A 17,285-nucleotide genomic window follows, 5' to 3' on the forward strand; every position below is an offset into this window, starting at 1 on the left:
GGATTACATGGTATTTTAGGATTTGTCGAAAGTTTCTCTGCAGACAAGTGCTGTCGATTTTGTAAAGTTTCTAAAAATATATCTCAGAAGTTATGTATTGAAGATGTCAATATATTACGTGATAAAGTAAATTATGCAGAAGATGTAACAATTAATAATGTAACTATTTCGGGTGTAAAAGAAATTTGTGCATTTAATGTTTTACCAACGTTTCATGCAATTGAAAATTATAGCATTGATATTATGCATGACTTATTAGAAGGCGTGTGTAGATATGAAATAAGTTATATTTTGCATTACTGTATTGTTGAACAACAGTACTTTACTTTAGAAACTTTAAACTGGCGTTTACAGTTTTTTAATTTTGATCCGATGTCAAACCGTCCTCCTACAATATCAAATTCACAATTACTTAAAAAATCAATTAAAATGTCTGCTTCTGAAATGTTGAGTTTTGTATTAAATGCCGGCTTATTATTGGGTGATCTTCTAACTAATTGTAATGATCGACATTGGAAACTTTTTATATTATTACGAAAAATCCTTTCCATTACACTTCAACACAGCGTCACTGATTCGACAGAAGATTTACTAGAAAACTTGATTAATGAACATCATATGCTATACATTGTTTTATTTGGAGAAACTTTAAAACCTAAACACCATCTAATGTTGCATTATCCTCGAATTATGAAAATTGTTGGACCACTCCGTTCTCTGTGGTCAATGAGATTTGAAGCCAAACATCGTCCTTTAAAACAATATGCTCGTGCAATTAGCAGTAGAATAAATGTGTGTAACAGTATTGCAATCAAACAACAACTAATGTTGTGCAATTTATTCATAAAGTTGTAATCGGGTACTTTATCATATGTGACTTATAAAAAAGGCAATTCATTAGAGTTTGTCATAAAAAAGTTTTAGTAAACAATGATAAAAATTATACTCAAGTAAAAAGTGTTTGTTTTGGAAATGTAATGCTTAAGAGAGGATCGATTATTTTAATAGGATATTTTAATTGACAATAACAACTTTCCTTTATTTGCAGAAATTGCAGATGTTCTTAAAATCAACACAAATGTTTCTTTACTATCACCGTCAGATTTCATTGCTACTGTAAAATATCTGTTTACAGCATATTTTGATAATCATTATCAAGCTTATGTTGTAAATATTTCGGAAAAATATGATACTATACAATTCGATTGTGTACAGTATTTTAAAGTATACACATTAATTCAAAAAGCANATGGTAACTGTTATATTAGTTATTGAAAAGTATTTTTTTTATGTTTTGATAGATGTATATACTGATATATGTAAAGTGATTTATGTGCATTCTTTTTGTGTAAGAAAAGAGTGTGTTTCCAATATATATATGATTCTAATATATGATTTTTTAATATATGATTTTAATATCTAATTTTAATATATGATTCCAATATATATGATTCTAATATATTATTTTTTTATTGTATAATTGTACCAAACGGTATTATAAAATGTTTCTTTTTCTCAAAGTATAGTTTAATTCATTGTTATTGTTAAGTTAAGTTACACAAAGAAATATATTAAAAATATATTATAAAGTATAAGAAGAAAGAGTTAGTGCCAAACAGTATTATAAAATGCTTATGTTTTTCAAAGTACAGTTCTTTGAATTCAGTATTACTGTTCTGTTTAATTTATTGTGTTACTATTATGAAAAAGAATATATTAAAACTATGTTATAAAAAATAAAAACAAAGAAATGTATGTATGTTAAAAGAAACTATATATTGTATAAAATAAGTATAAAATATAAATACTCATAAAAAATTACACTTATATTTAAAATTCTTCCCCACAGTATATGCTATACATTGATTTATGATTATTATATATGTAATAAAATAACTATATAATATGGATGGTTATATTATATTATACTCAATAGTAGTATCAAACAGTTTTTTTGTAAAATTGTTTTAACCATGTTAATATGGATGGGTTTTTTTATTATACTTAATAGTAGTCTCAAACAGTTATTGTGAAGTTGATTTAACCATAGTAGTATCGTCAAATGTTTCTCAATTAAACATGTTAATAGAACTTGTTCTATGATTGAATAAACAGTATAAACTAAAACTATTGGAACCATATGCATTATAGATCAAATTATATATAAAAAGTTTAATCTTACTATTATATAAGTACGACTTCTTATTATGGCATATAGTGTTTTTATCTTTCAATTATGGTCCTTATTATCACATTTACAGTACAATACATAAATCACAAGTACTTACTATACATAAATCACAAGTTATAGTGTATGAAACCATGCATATGGTTGTATGAATGCATGTTAAAGCTATGGCAACAATAATATATTATTGAATCAACTATAAATCGCATTGTTAAAATAACTATAAAAAAATAGTTGGCACCTTAAATCACTATAAATTATAATTATAATAGTAAAATTGTGGTAACTGCAACTATTTTTTGCTCTCAGTGAACGTGTAATAATACACAGTAATCGGCTCCAGACGCGCATACTTTATTTGACGCGATCTTGTCTACTCAGAATCATAATGTTTATTTAAATTCTTGCAAACCTCTTATTATTTACTCTATGAAGTGTCTTCTCTCTCTTTGTGTATGCTCTATCTGAAGTCATCATGGAAATAACTTTCTTGGTTCAAATTTGAGCGTGTTTAAACTCGCGCGAGAAGTTTGCGTTACGAGCAATAACGAGCGATAAGATTCTTAAAGAGACGCCTTCCCTTTAAGATAGTTCAAGAACAGTCAGCATAAAGAGCATTATGCACGACACGATACAAAGAGAGATAGAGAGACAGAGGCATTTCTGACATGAGTGCGCACTGCCGCATCTCGGAAAGTTACGCCACTTTCGAAAGTGAGTGCAAAGACGAGAACACGCCCGCGCTTTGCAGCGCAAAATGACTTTGTTACTTTACAACGGCGACCGTTAAAGTTCGTTAACATTAAACCGCTGACAGATTGCCACGACTTGCATATTCTCATTTCCAACGCCTTGGAAAGGATAAACTAATTAAGCCGCATAAACTATTCTTTCTCGAGAGTGGGAAAGTACAAACGATCCGAAGACTAAGCGGTAACGCGGTTAAACTTTGTTTTATAAAATTTTATGCTTTTTAGAATTATACTTAATATTAAATTAAAAAAAGTATATCGAGCAAATTTATTACTTTTGGGAAATATAGTCTAAAAAATTGTTTTTTTCTTTATCTTTAAACACAAATTTTTAATTAAAAATATAAATATGTATAAAAAAAAATAATATAGATAAATGTATCTATATATATGTAAATATGTTTAATTAGATTTATATATAGAAATGCATTCAGACTTTTAATATAAAATAACTAATGTGACATAAAAAAATTTTAAATGTACAAAATTGTTTTTTTTTCATGTTTACATGCACAAAAACTATTCATACACTAATACAAATTGATAAATGTTAATCTTATAACTTCCGGTTTTTGAGTTATTTGAGTTGATGCTAAATGTCATTGAATAATTATAATGAAATAACCAATTTTTATCTGAATTTACGTGCAAACAATCAAGTGTCTACAAAAAACTATGTTTAATTGAATTTGATTGTCATAAGCATGATAGACAATTCTCATATCTGCATTTGAAAATTTCAAACTCTACTAAATATTATTAGATTATTTTGCAATATTTAATTTATACATCGTAATAATATTTAATATATATGAGGTCCTCACTTGTAAAACGATAAAACATCATACGATTCAATAATACTATTGTACACAATGAAATAAATTGTTACTTTTTTTTATACAAATCGTTAATTATAATTTTAATTTCCCGAGGGAAATAAACGCGAGATGAACATAAAGAAACTTTTGATTGCAACAGTAGAGTTGTAACAAATTTTTTCATATATTTTCTCCTCTAACTCCAAATTACTTCTGAAATAAAGAGGAAAATGTTTGTGTACGTAGGACGGTAAAATCACTTTTCGCGGCAAACTTCATTCGGGAAATCTGACAAAATCATGATTATATACAATATTATCATTTCTTTTGTCTCTCGCTCAGAACTTTATCATTTTTTCGCACATACAAAATGTTCCAGTTTCCTTTTTTGCGTATAGAAAATCTCTCTTTCAAAAACTTTGACAACTTTTTTTCTCTTCCGTAGAAGTTTAAAGAAATGCCGCATTTTTCATTCATACCTTTGAATATATCATGTATATAATCAACTTCTGTAACGAGATAAAAAATTTTATAAAAGCGTAATCGAGAGTTGCTGTTAAACGAAGAATAATTGAAAGAGATAAAAGTACTATTATTCATCTATTATCTATCCGTAAGAGTTTGAAGCTATTTAGTTTGAAGTTCCATGAAAATCCTCCAATATCCAATCACATAGCTAACAATAAAAACACGTACAGTCATTTGTTTCTTTGATATTTATATATTGAGAAAATCTATTACTCAACACGGTGGCGGAAAATCAGAAATATCGTACGTGTTTTCTCGTATACGCGTGAAACAACCTGATTATCGAGGCAGAATTCTGGTTGTTGCCGCAGAGTGAGATAATTCCCAAACGAGACTAGCCGTCTACAAGACAAACATGCTCGTAAATCAAAAAGGGAGAGAAGGACGTTGCGTGTCTGAAATCAATCAGTGTTGCGTAAATGAGTTACAGTGTTGTTCGTGCGTCAACCTCGTGCGCTTTCGCTCCATGAACTTTTGATCCTTAAATCTTTTCCGGCGCTATTCTCTAGATCGCTTTTCTCTGTTCAGCACGATACCGATGAAGACAAATCTAATCGACAACAAAAAGGATTTTCGGAACCATGCGTCGACCACCACCCGTGTGCCGTTTCCCTAAATGAGTCTCGCTGAGAGTGAAACAAACTAAAATGTTATCCGCTCTATAAGTTAGAGCAAGTTAGAGTTACACAAGAACGAGTACAAAGAAATAAAAAGTAAAAGAAATAAGAAGATAAGATATAAGTTAAGAGTCGTGCGACAACAAAAAATAAGATTTGAACTTTGCTAGAAATTTCTTTCGCACAATAAGTCATAAGCAATATCTATAGTTTTTAATGAAAAATCATTGCAAATTGTACTTCAATGAGAAAAACTTTGCTCTGATAAAAAAAAAAATTAAAAAAAAACAAGCGACGAAGTTAAGATAAATGAAGTTTCAAACGGACTTAAAGAAAATTAAAGCAAAAGCCTTTCGAGCTTCTTCGTTCAAGAAGCATGAAAGACCGAAAAGTCATTCATCCGGATCAAAGGCATGTAGATTACCGCGTTCGACGATCACGCTATGAAACAACGGCCATCAGAGATTGACTTTTATATGAGTTTACATCGTACACCGCATAAACGGATACAAAGAGCGGACACGTAAATTAAATTCTGTGCACTGCGCTATTCCAAGATAAATGCAAAACGTGCCGTGAATACGGATCAAATCTCGAAAGATCTTGGTTTCAACATTACGCGATGTGCTATTACTAATTTTTACGTTTTAACTCTATATTTTATGCAAAATATTAATTATAAATTACATTAATCATGTTCTGCTTGTTAGCTTACGCAATAGAGAGAGAGAGAGAGAGAGATTAGATTAGATTAGTAGCTTTATTTATAAAAGCGCTCTGGGAAGGACCCCTCAAGCGCGAGAATATACATAATAGAAAATAAGAAATATGAAATACAAAGATACAACAAAAAATAATAAAAATAAAAAATTAAAATAAAATAATGAATAGAAAAATAGAATAACAGAAATAATGAATAACAGAAATAAAATTAGACATAGATAAAATCAAAATGATTAAGAATTGTTGGACATTAAGAAACTATACAGACTATATTTGAAAATACAGAAAGGTTTTCTGCGGATATTGACCGGTATCGCGTTCCAAATTTCAACACACGTGCAACGAAATGAATGCCTATAGGTCTCAGTACGACACAGCGGGAGAACCAAGTCTTCCTATAAGGATCTTGTCGTGCGTGTGCTATCACGGGAGAGAGAGAGAGAGAGAGAGAGTAAAAACACGAGTGATTTGTAATGTAAACGACTTTCTGTTATTAATATTATTACATCTTTTTTAACTTTACTGCGGGAAAAAACTTCTGTGATAAATTTCACTCCGCATCCGCCCTGATAAATGCCCTTCGCCGATCGGCCGAATATTTACAACCTGTAAAAATATTTTAGATATGAAGTATTATATATGTGTGCGCGCTATTCGCATTCTCGCACATATATTACATTAAACGAGTTCGTGAAACAAAATGTATCAAAATATAAAGCAATGTGTCTAAATAATACAAATGTGTCTAATATAAATACAAATTTCATAATGGCTCAGTGGGCATGAAAAACCCGTACGCCAGTTATATATAGAAATATTTCTTATTAAGACAGATATATGTATGGCTGTATGGAGCAGACACGGATGTCGATATGTGAGTTCAAAATTTAGTTTATTTTAATAAACTGTACAGTACAAAGCTTTCGACCTTTGGTTTAGGTCTTTCTCAATGTAATACTACAAAAATGTTAACAATAATAAATAGTACGCAATAAAAAGAAAATTGTAATAGTAAGACTTAACAAAAAACTTACATTAGACTCGCAAAAAAGAAAAAGAAATAGTGACGGTCGTCGTTAAATGGTGATTAGTAGTCAGATAGTGAGACTAGAGGTTCGACCATCACTTTACAATATAAAGAAGCGACTGAAAAGGGCTGAGATTCAAAACGAAAATCAACGCAAACGATATTCCGTCACTCCCTACGTATAATCCCGTAACTCCAAAACGCAAATTTTAGAGGAGAGCAGTTTAAAAGTTTGAAGCTTCATATAGTTTCCCTAGTTAAGGGATCTTTCGGTTTTAAATTTTTACCTTACTTATGATTATTTTTTTTTAATACTTGGTGACCACAAAGAACATGACTTTCTGAGTGTCACTATGCAATAAACTGAAAATCCCATATGTGACACTTATGTAATTATACGTAGGGAGTGACGATTCGATCATGTGACGTTATTCAAACACATATATTATCGACAAATGGTAAGTAAGATCTATCAAGACTTTTTTTTTCAAACTTCATTATTAATTATCGTTGGCGGAAATATTTCTTATTCGCGACGCGATTGACGTGTCTAACGTAAAATGAGTGATAACACAGTACATGGAATAATGACAAGGATGCGTCATGTAAGTACAACTTTAAAAAGAAACATAGCGGATTCTTCGCACGTGTAACAAAAAATACTATTCCATCAAAATACACACACATACCTGGTCTCAATACAAATGTAAATCTACGGTGAATAAGCAGAATGACAATAAAATTTCGATACGAGACCGAAGTTGCCGGTACTTTACGTTGCAATCTATTGCATAGCGCAAAACATGGTGGAGCCGCGTGAAGTACAAATCAAACTGCGCTCATTTTCAGTTTTGCCGCGAGAGGCGCCACGAGCAACACAAGCTTCGGGCGAGAAAGTTAACAGTCGATAAGAAAACTCTAAATACAACCGGAAAGTTTTCACTCTTATCGATTATCGCTTGTGAAGATAAATGTTTTTTTACAGTTTCTTTCCAATATTATATATATTTTTATAAGAACATAAAAGTAAATGACATAAAAGTCATATATCAATATAGTAATATATTTTTTTGAATATATTACTATACTCGATATTTTAAGCTAACGTCGTTGTTTTGTCGACTTGAAAATGTTGTTTTGTTTTTGTTGCGCATACATATGTGTAATTGCCTTATCATAGATCGGTTGAGGTTGTAATTATAATATTTATATAATCAATGTGTGCGAATAAAGACCTGTGTACACGATCTGAAAAATTAATCAGAGAAATTGGTCACAGTTATTAGAACTCGCGGAGAGACATACAGACACAACTTGCATGAAAATTTATAATCAAGTGATAGCTTTTCTATTCAAGAGAAGCTTGAATCACGAGATTGTTGACCGAGTTATTTACCGTGTACGCAGGCCTTCAATAACTGTGCAAATATTATCGCAAGTCAGAAACACGAACACGGATATAAATGCATAAGAGAAGAAGCTTGTAACCATTTGCTATAAAATTTCCGTCTCACTATCTATATACATAGCATTTGTGGCAAGCAAACAAAAGTACCAGGAAGAAATTATAACACATTTCAAAGAAAAACTGTGAAGAGATGATTTTTATATGAATAACGCATTTAACTTGAAAAAAACCTTGACATTTTTACTTATATAAATATATATAATATTATTAAAAAACTTCAATTATATTTAATATTTATTAATTTCTACTTGTGAGACAGTTGTCAATTATGTATATAAAAAATATATGTGCACACTTTCATACAAAGAATTTACAAAAATAATATTTAGAATATCTAATATAAACTGCTATTACGCACATAAATTCCTTACAACATATATATAAAGAAATTGGATATATATAAAGAAAACTTGGCAAATTATCTTGTTATTATCATCGGTTTTATATATAATACTTATATGTATACTGATCAGTATACATATCATAATATATATGTATATATATATATATACATATATATATATATTATTGATCAGTATCAATACATATATTTATATTATTGATTTATGTTAAGCGTAAATACTATTTTTCAGCTGTATTTTCTACGACCGATATATTTAGCTTTATCTAATTTTAAATATTACGTCCAACGTGTACACAACACAAAACATGTGTTTTATTACGACGTTCGACTTTTTGTTAATCTCGAGAACCTTGTTCTTTATGCATTGTAATAAATATAAACCGCATAAGTATATACATGTGTGTATTAAAAACATATTTTACATATTTTTTTGTCGTTTCTTACAAAAGTGCGATTGCTATATTCAGAGTCAACGGTGTTTTGTATGACATTTTCTTTGCCGAAGCCAACTTCTTTCACGACATACTGCTTATCAAATCCAAGATAAATGACGCTCCCCCTCTTTCTTCTACATTCCACGATGTATGTATGTAGCAAAAAGAAAAGATAAAACCAAGATATATATTCTACATCTTATTCTATGTATTGTGTTAAACTTTCTTTGAAAGTTATTGAAAAAAATGATTCATCTGCTTACTCATTGCTATTGACTAAATTTATCAAAAGGGGGAACCCGGGTGAACAGCGGCTCTAAATTGGACAATCATCCAACCGACAGCTGTTGCGTCGACGCCGCGGAAAGCGATCAGCTGTTAAGTCGTGTGCGCGCGCACACGTGATCTAGGGATCTTTGCGACGACACGCGTGTCGGACTGCAGCGCGGGACAATTCGAAGCGTTCCCGTTTGCGACGGAATAAGACCGTGTTTCAGAATCGCCGATCGAATCGTCGCATTTGCTCGCATCCGGATGCGGAATGGCGTGCGCGACACGCGCATAAATCTGCAGAATCGGAACGCAGTTATCGCGTCGGCAATTGCATGACGTTTCATTGAAGAGGTTGTCGACGAAAGATCGAAGCGTTGCGGTTTCCGAAGCAACGATCGCGCGATCCGCATGATTGTTGTGTGTTTCTATTCGATCCGTAGTTTCCCGTCGGTGTTTCCGGATGCTTTGCAGGAAGCGAACGAAACGAGCTATCGAGCGAGTGAGAAATCACGAGAGCGAACGCAGGGAGAAGCGAGAGAGCGAACGGACGTCACACGGTATTCTACGAGAATTTTCTCTCACGTGGGCCGTGAGGTCCCGTGTGTCAAGCGTGCGCGTTGGTGTAAGCGAGACGAAAACCGAGACGAAAGGGGCCGAGAGCAGACGCAAAAAAAGGACGGAACGAGACGAGTCTCAAACGTAGGAGCGAGACGGAAAGAGCAACACAAGAGCGAGCGAGCAAGCGAATCAAACGGCGTGGAGCGCCAGTACAGAGCGCAGTCTTTATCTGCGCTTGTATTATGCTCTGTTGAGTGAATTGTCAAGTGAAATCAGAAATGGCTGCCAGCGAGCAACAACGTAAGGTGAGTGCGAGCGAGCTGCGAGGAATCCGCAGCGCGGATTAATTTTCCGTCGACGGGAACGACGTGCGGATAAACGTCGACGGGCGATACCGGGCGCCGAGCGCTTGTTCCTCGTTGATTCTTTAGAGTGAAACGTGCGTGTGCGGCGTGTCGCTTTTGTGTCAAAAAAATCACGTCTGATCACACGTAGTTTCCGTGCGTGCACGCACATGATACGTCTGACGACGACGCACAAACGGACAAGGGATCGCGATCATCGGCGATTCGTCAGGTCGGCGGTGTGAACGGCGCACGATCGTTCCGGGATAAAGCGAGTAGGTGCGCGGACATTCCCCGCGCGCACCGCATTCCCGGATAATCGTCCGTCTTCATTCAAAGATCGCGCAGTCGGTCGTCGTATTTACATCGGTCAGCCGAGCAGCTGTCAGTGTTGGACTACGGTGGTGTGCGGGTGCGACGTTGTGTGACAGGCACGAAAATGCACGACGATCACGGTGACGATGTGAGTGCGCTCGAAATCCACGGGTCCATTCTCCGTTCGTCTTTAATTTTTTCTTTTTTTCTTTAACCGCGGTCATGCAGCGGGGACACCCCCCCGCAAAACTTTGCTGACGATGCAATCAAAGCAGCGCTGTGCAATGTTACATTCAACGCAACGACGTTATGACAGCGCTACGAATTCTCGTCGAACGGGTTTTCTATCTGTCTGTCTGTCTGTCTCCGCCGTCCCTTTTTTCCTTGCCTTCTTCCTTGTGCGTTTTCGCTCGAGAGAGAATTTCTACCGTGCACGTTTACGCGAATGATCTATGGCACAAAGAAGAAACGAGCTTTTCTAGGAGGGGGGGAACATTCTCGATGCTTATTAAAGCGATTTTGTCATTTATTTCTTTTCGACGCAGTCTTCGCGGAAAACAACATATGCGACCGTTCTCTTCTCGACGCCGTTTCCCGGCGTTGTACACGTTCCCAAATGCGAGATGTCTCATCGGGAAATCTCGACGATAAATCTATTGCGTTGATATGCGGAAATATCGACGAAAAACAGTTCTCGTTTTGAATAAATCAATCGCTCGAGTTGTAATTAATTAACTTTTAACTGCCATATACCGGATCTCTTTTTTTTGTCTCACGGAAGTCACGTTTGATAATCGGGGGGAACTCCGTTGTCTCTTCTATCAGGCTTTGTGTCTCTTGCTTATCGATAAGCATCGAAGCGTTTTTTTTTTTTAAACTTTGCGACGACGAATCGATTGCGCTTACACGAAACGTACGAGCGATCTTCGTGTTTCGTCGGGCATTGTTAATTGCCGCACGCTACATCATTCGCAAACGCGAACACATTCCCTGTCAAAAAACATCGTGTCATTGCGGATAAGCGCGAGCGTGAACGTGCGGATGATTTGCATGAGAGCTGCTTGTTTGTCGGTTTCAAGGCATGCGGAATTTTCTCCAACGATTTTCGCGACACGAAAATACGTTCGTCGGATTTGTGGATTCTCTTTTTCGTTTCGTAAACATGTTGAGACATATGTCGCAATTGTTGCACATATGCATGATCCATTTTGTATATGTCTCAGGACTAGTTTTTCTTTCACGCGTGACGAACTTTCTCATTTATTTTAATCGCACGACGGCGATCGGGAATCGAAATCTGGTTCTCTTAGATCCTTGAGTTTATTTTTCCCCCCTCCTCCTCTTCCTCGTCGGACCGAGTCGATCGGCCAAATTATAGATGTGGATCAATGTCGAGTGTAAAAGTTTAAACAAGCGATATGCGACCTCAGATACTGACAGCCTGTGTGTCACTTTAAGGTTTCACCAATACAACAACATGGCTACTTACGGCTATGATGTAAAACTTGATGATAATACACGCCGAGAATATTTCCTAATACAGGGGAGAGAGAGAAAGAGAGGGAGAAGAAGGGAGAGAGAAGGAGAAGAAAACATTTTTGTAGCCTGTTTCTCGTAGAAAACTTGTTACCTGGAATATTCTGGATCGCGCTTACGAAAATAGCATCCTATACAATTTCATGTCATCAGAAATTATTTATCAATTGAGATTAAATTAAAATTGATACACAATACGTACATATTATTGCAATCGGAGAGCAAGAGATACGTGATGCCAAATAATTTTGTGTGTTTAAAACATTCTTGAACTGAAGATAAGACACACACACAAACATTTGACTTTGTTGTTAAATGAAATGTTAATTACAGTAATTATAAAATCATAAATATGAATAGTTAGATATGCTAAAAAATGATTAAGACTGATGAAATTTATGTAGTCATTTGTTCTGATTATAGCATTGCACTCATAGATAAAATATGTTAAACCACACCCACTTTAAAGGAAACAGAATTATTATGTTTCTTCTCTCTATTATTAATTCTTTCTCTCTTTTCTCTCATATATTTCTGTAATTTACTTGATTGTAGAATTATAATTAAATGTATTATATGAGAAATTGTTTTGCAAATATGTAGGAAGCGAGTGAAGCACGGGAACCAGCTCATCATGCAAGACGTCCCATGAATGCATTTCTGATATTTTGTAAAAGACATCGGGGCTCGGTGCGATCAGGTTTTCCACACTTAGAAAATAGAGCAGTCACGAGGGTCTTGGGTGAATGGTGGGCAACTCTTCAGCCTGATCAAAAACGTTCCTACATAAATCTTGCACAGGAGGTAAATATAATTACAACAGAAGAATTATAGTGATCAGTTGTTGAGTAAATAGATAATCTTACACTGTTAAAGATGAAATATCGTTACATTCAACATTTATTGTATGTTTGTACATCCTCATACTATGATTCCTTTGTTAAGGAATTTTCAAGAGAAATTGAGATAACGTGGGACAATTATTCTTTCAGTAGAAAGATGCATTTCTAAATGTAATGCCTGACAAGTGGTACAAACTACCCGCGTGTCCATTGCGCACTTTACCTGAATATGAGTCTTCCGATTGTACAAAGTCAGATAGACGAGACGGACAATCAATTCAACCAGGCAAACTAGCGGACGAATCGCAGATTGGCGGGCTGAGTTCTCTTTTTACTCCTCAGAAAACAGAGATACCTGACGAACAGGCAGTTAATGGTATTGCGACGGAAAGTGACGCCGTTCCAAAACCACCGAAAAAACGATACACAGAATTACCTTTCCAAAATGAAAATCAGAAGAAGGATTGCAAAGCAGATCTCTTTGGCGAAAAGAAAAGAAAAACAGCTGAATCCAATAACAACGAACAACACGAAACGGTAAGAATTGATCAATTATGTGATAATATAGGCATGTGATGTTTTTAAATTGACTCATACAATATTATCTCAGTTTTGTTTGTGACATTTTTGTTTTAGATAATAGAAGATGAAAAACATGCAATAAATCCATTTGTGACGCAACCAGAGGAAAACAATTTTCGTGGAGAAAGAACATGTAAAGGTTTACGTTATCAGAAATTCCTTGCTGAACAGATGAAGAATATTGGCCCATCTAGTCAACAAGGCAAACGGAAACGAACAACTGGAAGTCATGGGTAATAAAGAATTATAATTTTGTCGTACTATAAATCGTAAGCCTGTATAATTTTTGCACTAAAGATCTACTTTTTGTTGTTCTAGACTTGAAGAACGTTCAAATGAAAGGAGAAATTCCATTTCTTCAAACATCAGTGAAAAAACAGATTCCTTGAGCAGTGAAGGAGGAAATAGTTCTCGTGGAGAACTAGAACATCTGGTAGAAAGGTGATCTCTACTTCTTCTATTTTATCAGATTCTATATTTTGAACATATGTTAATATTTCTTTTATATGTCAAAAATTAGCGCTGAAGGAAACATAGAGGCTTCCAAACCTGAAGACACAGAAACTGAAGAAGCTGAAAATCAGACGGATTATGGATCTTGGACACGTAAAAGATTTCGAGCCGAGTACGTATTCCGCATATGACTTTTTTGATTTTAATATTTTAATTTTAGAAAAATACTTTAACAATAATGAATAATTTCTTCAGAGACTTTAATTTGGAAAAAAAGATCGAAGCCTTGCCATCTTTAAGTTTAGAGGAGTTTCAAGAAAAGAAAAAACAGCAACGTACGAAAAAAAAGAAAATTCTTCAAAAATTCAACTCATCGACAAACAAAAAATATCAAAATAATCCAACTAATAATCAGATAAATGGCCAGAATCGAAGAGCGAACACAAGTGAGAGTTTAGAGGAATCAGAGAAAGCCCATCTGGTTGGGAGCCAGAAACGAAAAGCACGCAAGCAAAATATCACACGGAATACTGGAGCAATAAATTCCGCTAAACATTCTGAGGATCAACAACCAAATAAATGTAAGTATATATTTTCTTCTAACAAATTTAAATAAAAGTCATATAACATGTGCTTTAATACATTCGACAAAAAAGATCTTTAATTTCAATTTAAACTTATAACTCCATTTCATAAAATGTATTTCTACAATATTTTCTTCTTTAAAAATCTCAAAATTTAATATTATGATTTTTTTAACACTATAATATGATAAAATATATCCGTTATATAACGTGATAAAATATATCCGTTATATACGATAATAAAATATATCTGTTCATATCACATTTTAATTAATGTTACACATAAAAAATAGCTTGGTGCGCATCTCCGGATCTTGAAGCTCTAGCGTGTCTCGCAACGGTTGCCGCTAACAGAACAAAACTTACCAAAAATAACGCTTAATAATATTATTCATCAATAAGAGTCGATAGCAAACTACGCTACAGAAGATCGCACTACAAAAACCAAAACTTTATTACGTTTTTTCCACACAATTATATTTTTCCTATTCGGAATTATATACATCCAAACATACTTCTCCAAGTGCTGTTATAAATGATACTTCTCAGTATCGATAACAATTCTTATTATTGATATATATTTATATATATATATATATTATATTATTACTCTTTATATATTATTACGGATATTAATATTACGACTGCTGTTTTGACTGTAGACTATTCCATTATTCACAGATAGTAGGTATATGAGGACAGTGTGTTTTTATTCAAAGTAAAAATTTTTTACTCGTAAGGTAGCGAGATAAAAAGATCTTTTTATCTTTATTCTATAAAAGTATGTTTCGTAAATAGTCGTTTTTTCAATTATGTTTACAAAATGCATATAATTTTATTCACGTTGATCCCACGGTTAGTTTGTACATATAAAACAGAGTTAATTTATCTAGTACAAGATAATCACTTATGTTAATGCAAACAGTAAATTTTATTGTATGTTATATTAAGATTGCAAAAGTAATTTTAACTTTTAGTTAGTTTCTTCTTCTTTATACGCCAAATCTAGAGCTTTTGTGAGAATGTTCATAGAATCATGATAAAAGCCAACAATAAATCTGATTAGATAACGTGAAGCTGTGAAGTCTGACTAGTATGAAAAACATTGAGTCAAACAAAGTATATAAACACGGAACGATTTATATATTAGTTTTTTATATAGAAGATTTATATAAAGAGTTTTATTTTTTATTCTTTCGTAATTTGTTGGTTTTATTTTATACGAAGAAAAAATAAGACAATTTTTGTAATTTAAGTTACGATTGCACTAGATGAACGCTTCGTCGCGAATCGTAATACTTGAAGAGAACTCAAAGTTTTCGATAATGTATAATGTATAGACACGAAAACATTGACTTTATATTCTATCGGCGTTTGATGTACATAGGTATAGGTGCAGTATTATTGATAAGAATACGAAAGATAATATGGAATATCCTTCACACGATACAGCGTGAACATCAAAAAAAGGGTATAATCAAAATGAAGTGGATATACATACATATATACGCGAGACCACTATTATTTATATATGTTGTACATGCATACGAATAGACGCGTAAGATTTAAACATGTATAAATTTTCACGTATGTACACGAATACGCATGAATATATCTTTATATTGTAATACATGTATATCCGTATATGCATGTAATAGAGTGATAAGACTACATATATATGTGAATGTGTATATTTATAATATTTATATCAATTATATATATCTATTATTGTATATCTAGCGGTTAAGATCACAAGGATATGTGTGCGACTTTGTGCTCTGTTTGAGAAAGTAAGAGATTTGTCTGTGATTTTGCGCGCGAGACTAAAGGAGTTTTTAATATTTTATATTTTTCTATATATAATAATATCTTTTTATTTGTTTTTTCCTTTTCTCTCTACAAAGAGAGAGATATGCAAAACTTTATTTTCTCTTTTATTTTCTTTCTTTAAATGTATATACATATATATATATATATATATATGATATAAAATTTATTTGATTAATATTTACCTTCGTGGACATACATATTGTTTATAAAACAAAAAAAAGATCGAAGGTTAATAGGTTTCTCTGTAGTTTGCAAAGGAATGTACTGATTATATTTCAAATGTGCCTTGAAGATATATGAAAACATAGTGATTAAATAACCGACCAACAATATATTTTCGATTCATTTCACTCTTCTGATCGCATTTTAACTTTTACATTTGTACCTATTGTGTGTGCAATGTGCAACTGTGCTGGTACAGAATTTTACAATTGGGCCAATGTATAAAGATCGCATTATTAACGAAATCAGGGGAAAAAGTTTCGAATTTTACTGCACAAAACATCTATGTACCTTAGCTTTAAAAGAATGTATGTAATTTACACGAGTCTCTATATATGTGTACATATTGTATACCATTTATATGAATAATAAAGATATATAATATTTTGATGTAATACGTGTGCATTTTAAATTCTGAACTTTTTAGTTGTCATTTATTTTTCGTTACCTATATGAACTTTTTTAAGATATCTTTTTTTCCAAAAGAGCGGAAATAAATACTGCGCACGCTACATATCTTCGTATTTCGTATTTGTGCAGTTTTTTTAGAATTAAATCTAAGAACCAGCCTTATCTTTGTGACAGAGCGTCAATTATGATTGGTTACTTTCAGTTGATCAACCGACATGATTGTTTAACTCTAACGGAATAATCGACTCGATTAAAATTAATAAAAAATGACGACATTGCTTCTAGTTAATTACATTTAAACGCAATTTTGACATGTTTGCCAAAAAAATACTCATTGTGCCAATCTAAAAACATCTGTAGGAAAAATCTCCATGATAGCCAACTTAATTGTTAAAACGCCAAATCACCCTAAACAT

General features: G+C 33.1%; 1 protein-coding gene across 1 annotated transcript; it reads left to right on the forward strand.

Moving 5' to 3' along the window:
* Positions 1–9,717: 9,717 nt before the first annotated feature.
* On the forward strand, positions 9,718–16,276 carry LOC109858764 (HMG box transcription factor BBX). Its single transcript, XM_020436346.1, is given in 8 exon segments — positions 9,718–10,055; positions 12,549–12,749; positions 12,938–13,324; positions 13,424–13,602; positions 13,688–13,810; positions 13,890–13,994; positions 14,078–14,403; positions 14,700–16,276. Coding segments are annotated over 8 exon segments (1,437 nt in total). The 5' UTR covers positions 9,718–10,028; the 3' UTR covers positions 14,789–16,276.
* Positions 16,277–17,285: the final 1,009 nt, after the last annotated feature.

Source organism: Pseudomyrmex gracilis, unplaced genomic scaffold, assembly GCF_002006095.1.
Source record: "Pseudomyrmex gracilis isolate BER0280 unplaced genomic scaffold, ASM200609v1 scaffold_223, whole genome shotgun sequence".
Lineage (NCBI taxonomy): Eukaryota > Metazoa > Arthropoda > Insecta > Hymenoptera > Formicidae > Pseudomyrmex > Pseudomyrmex gracilis.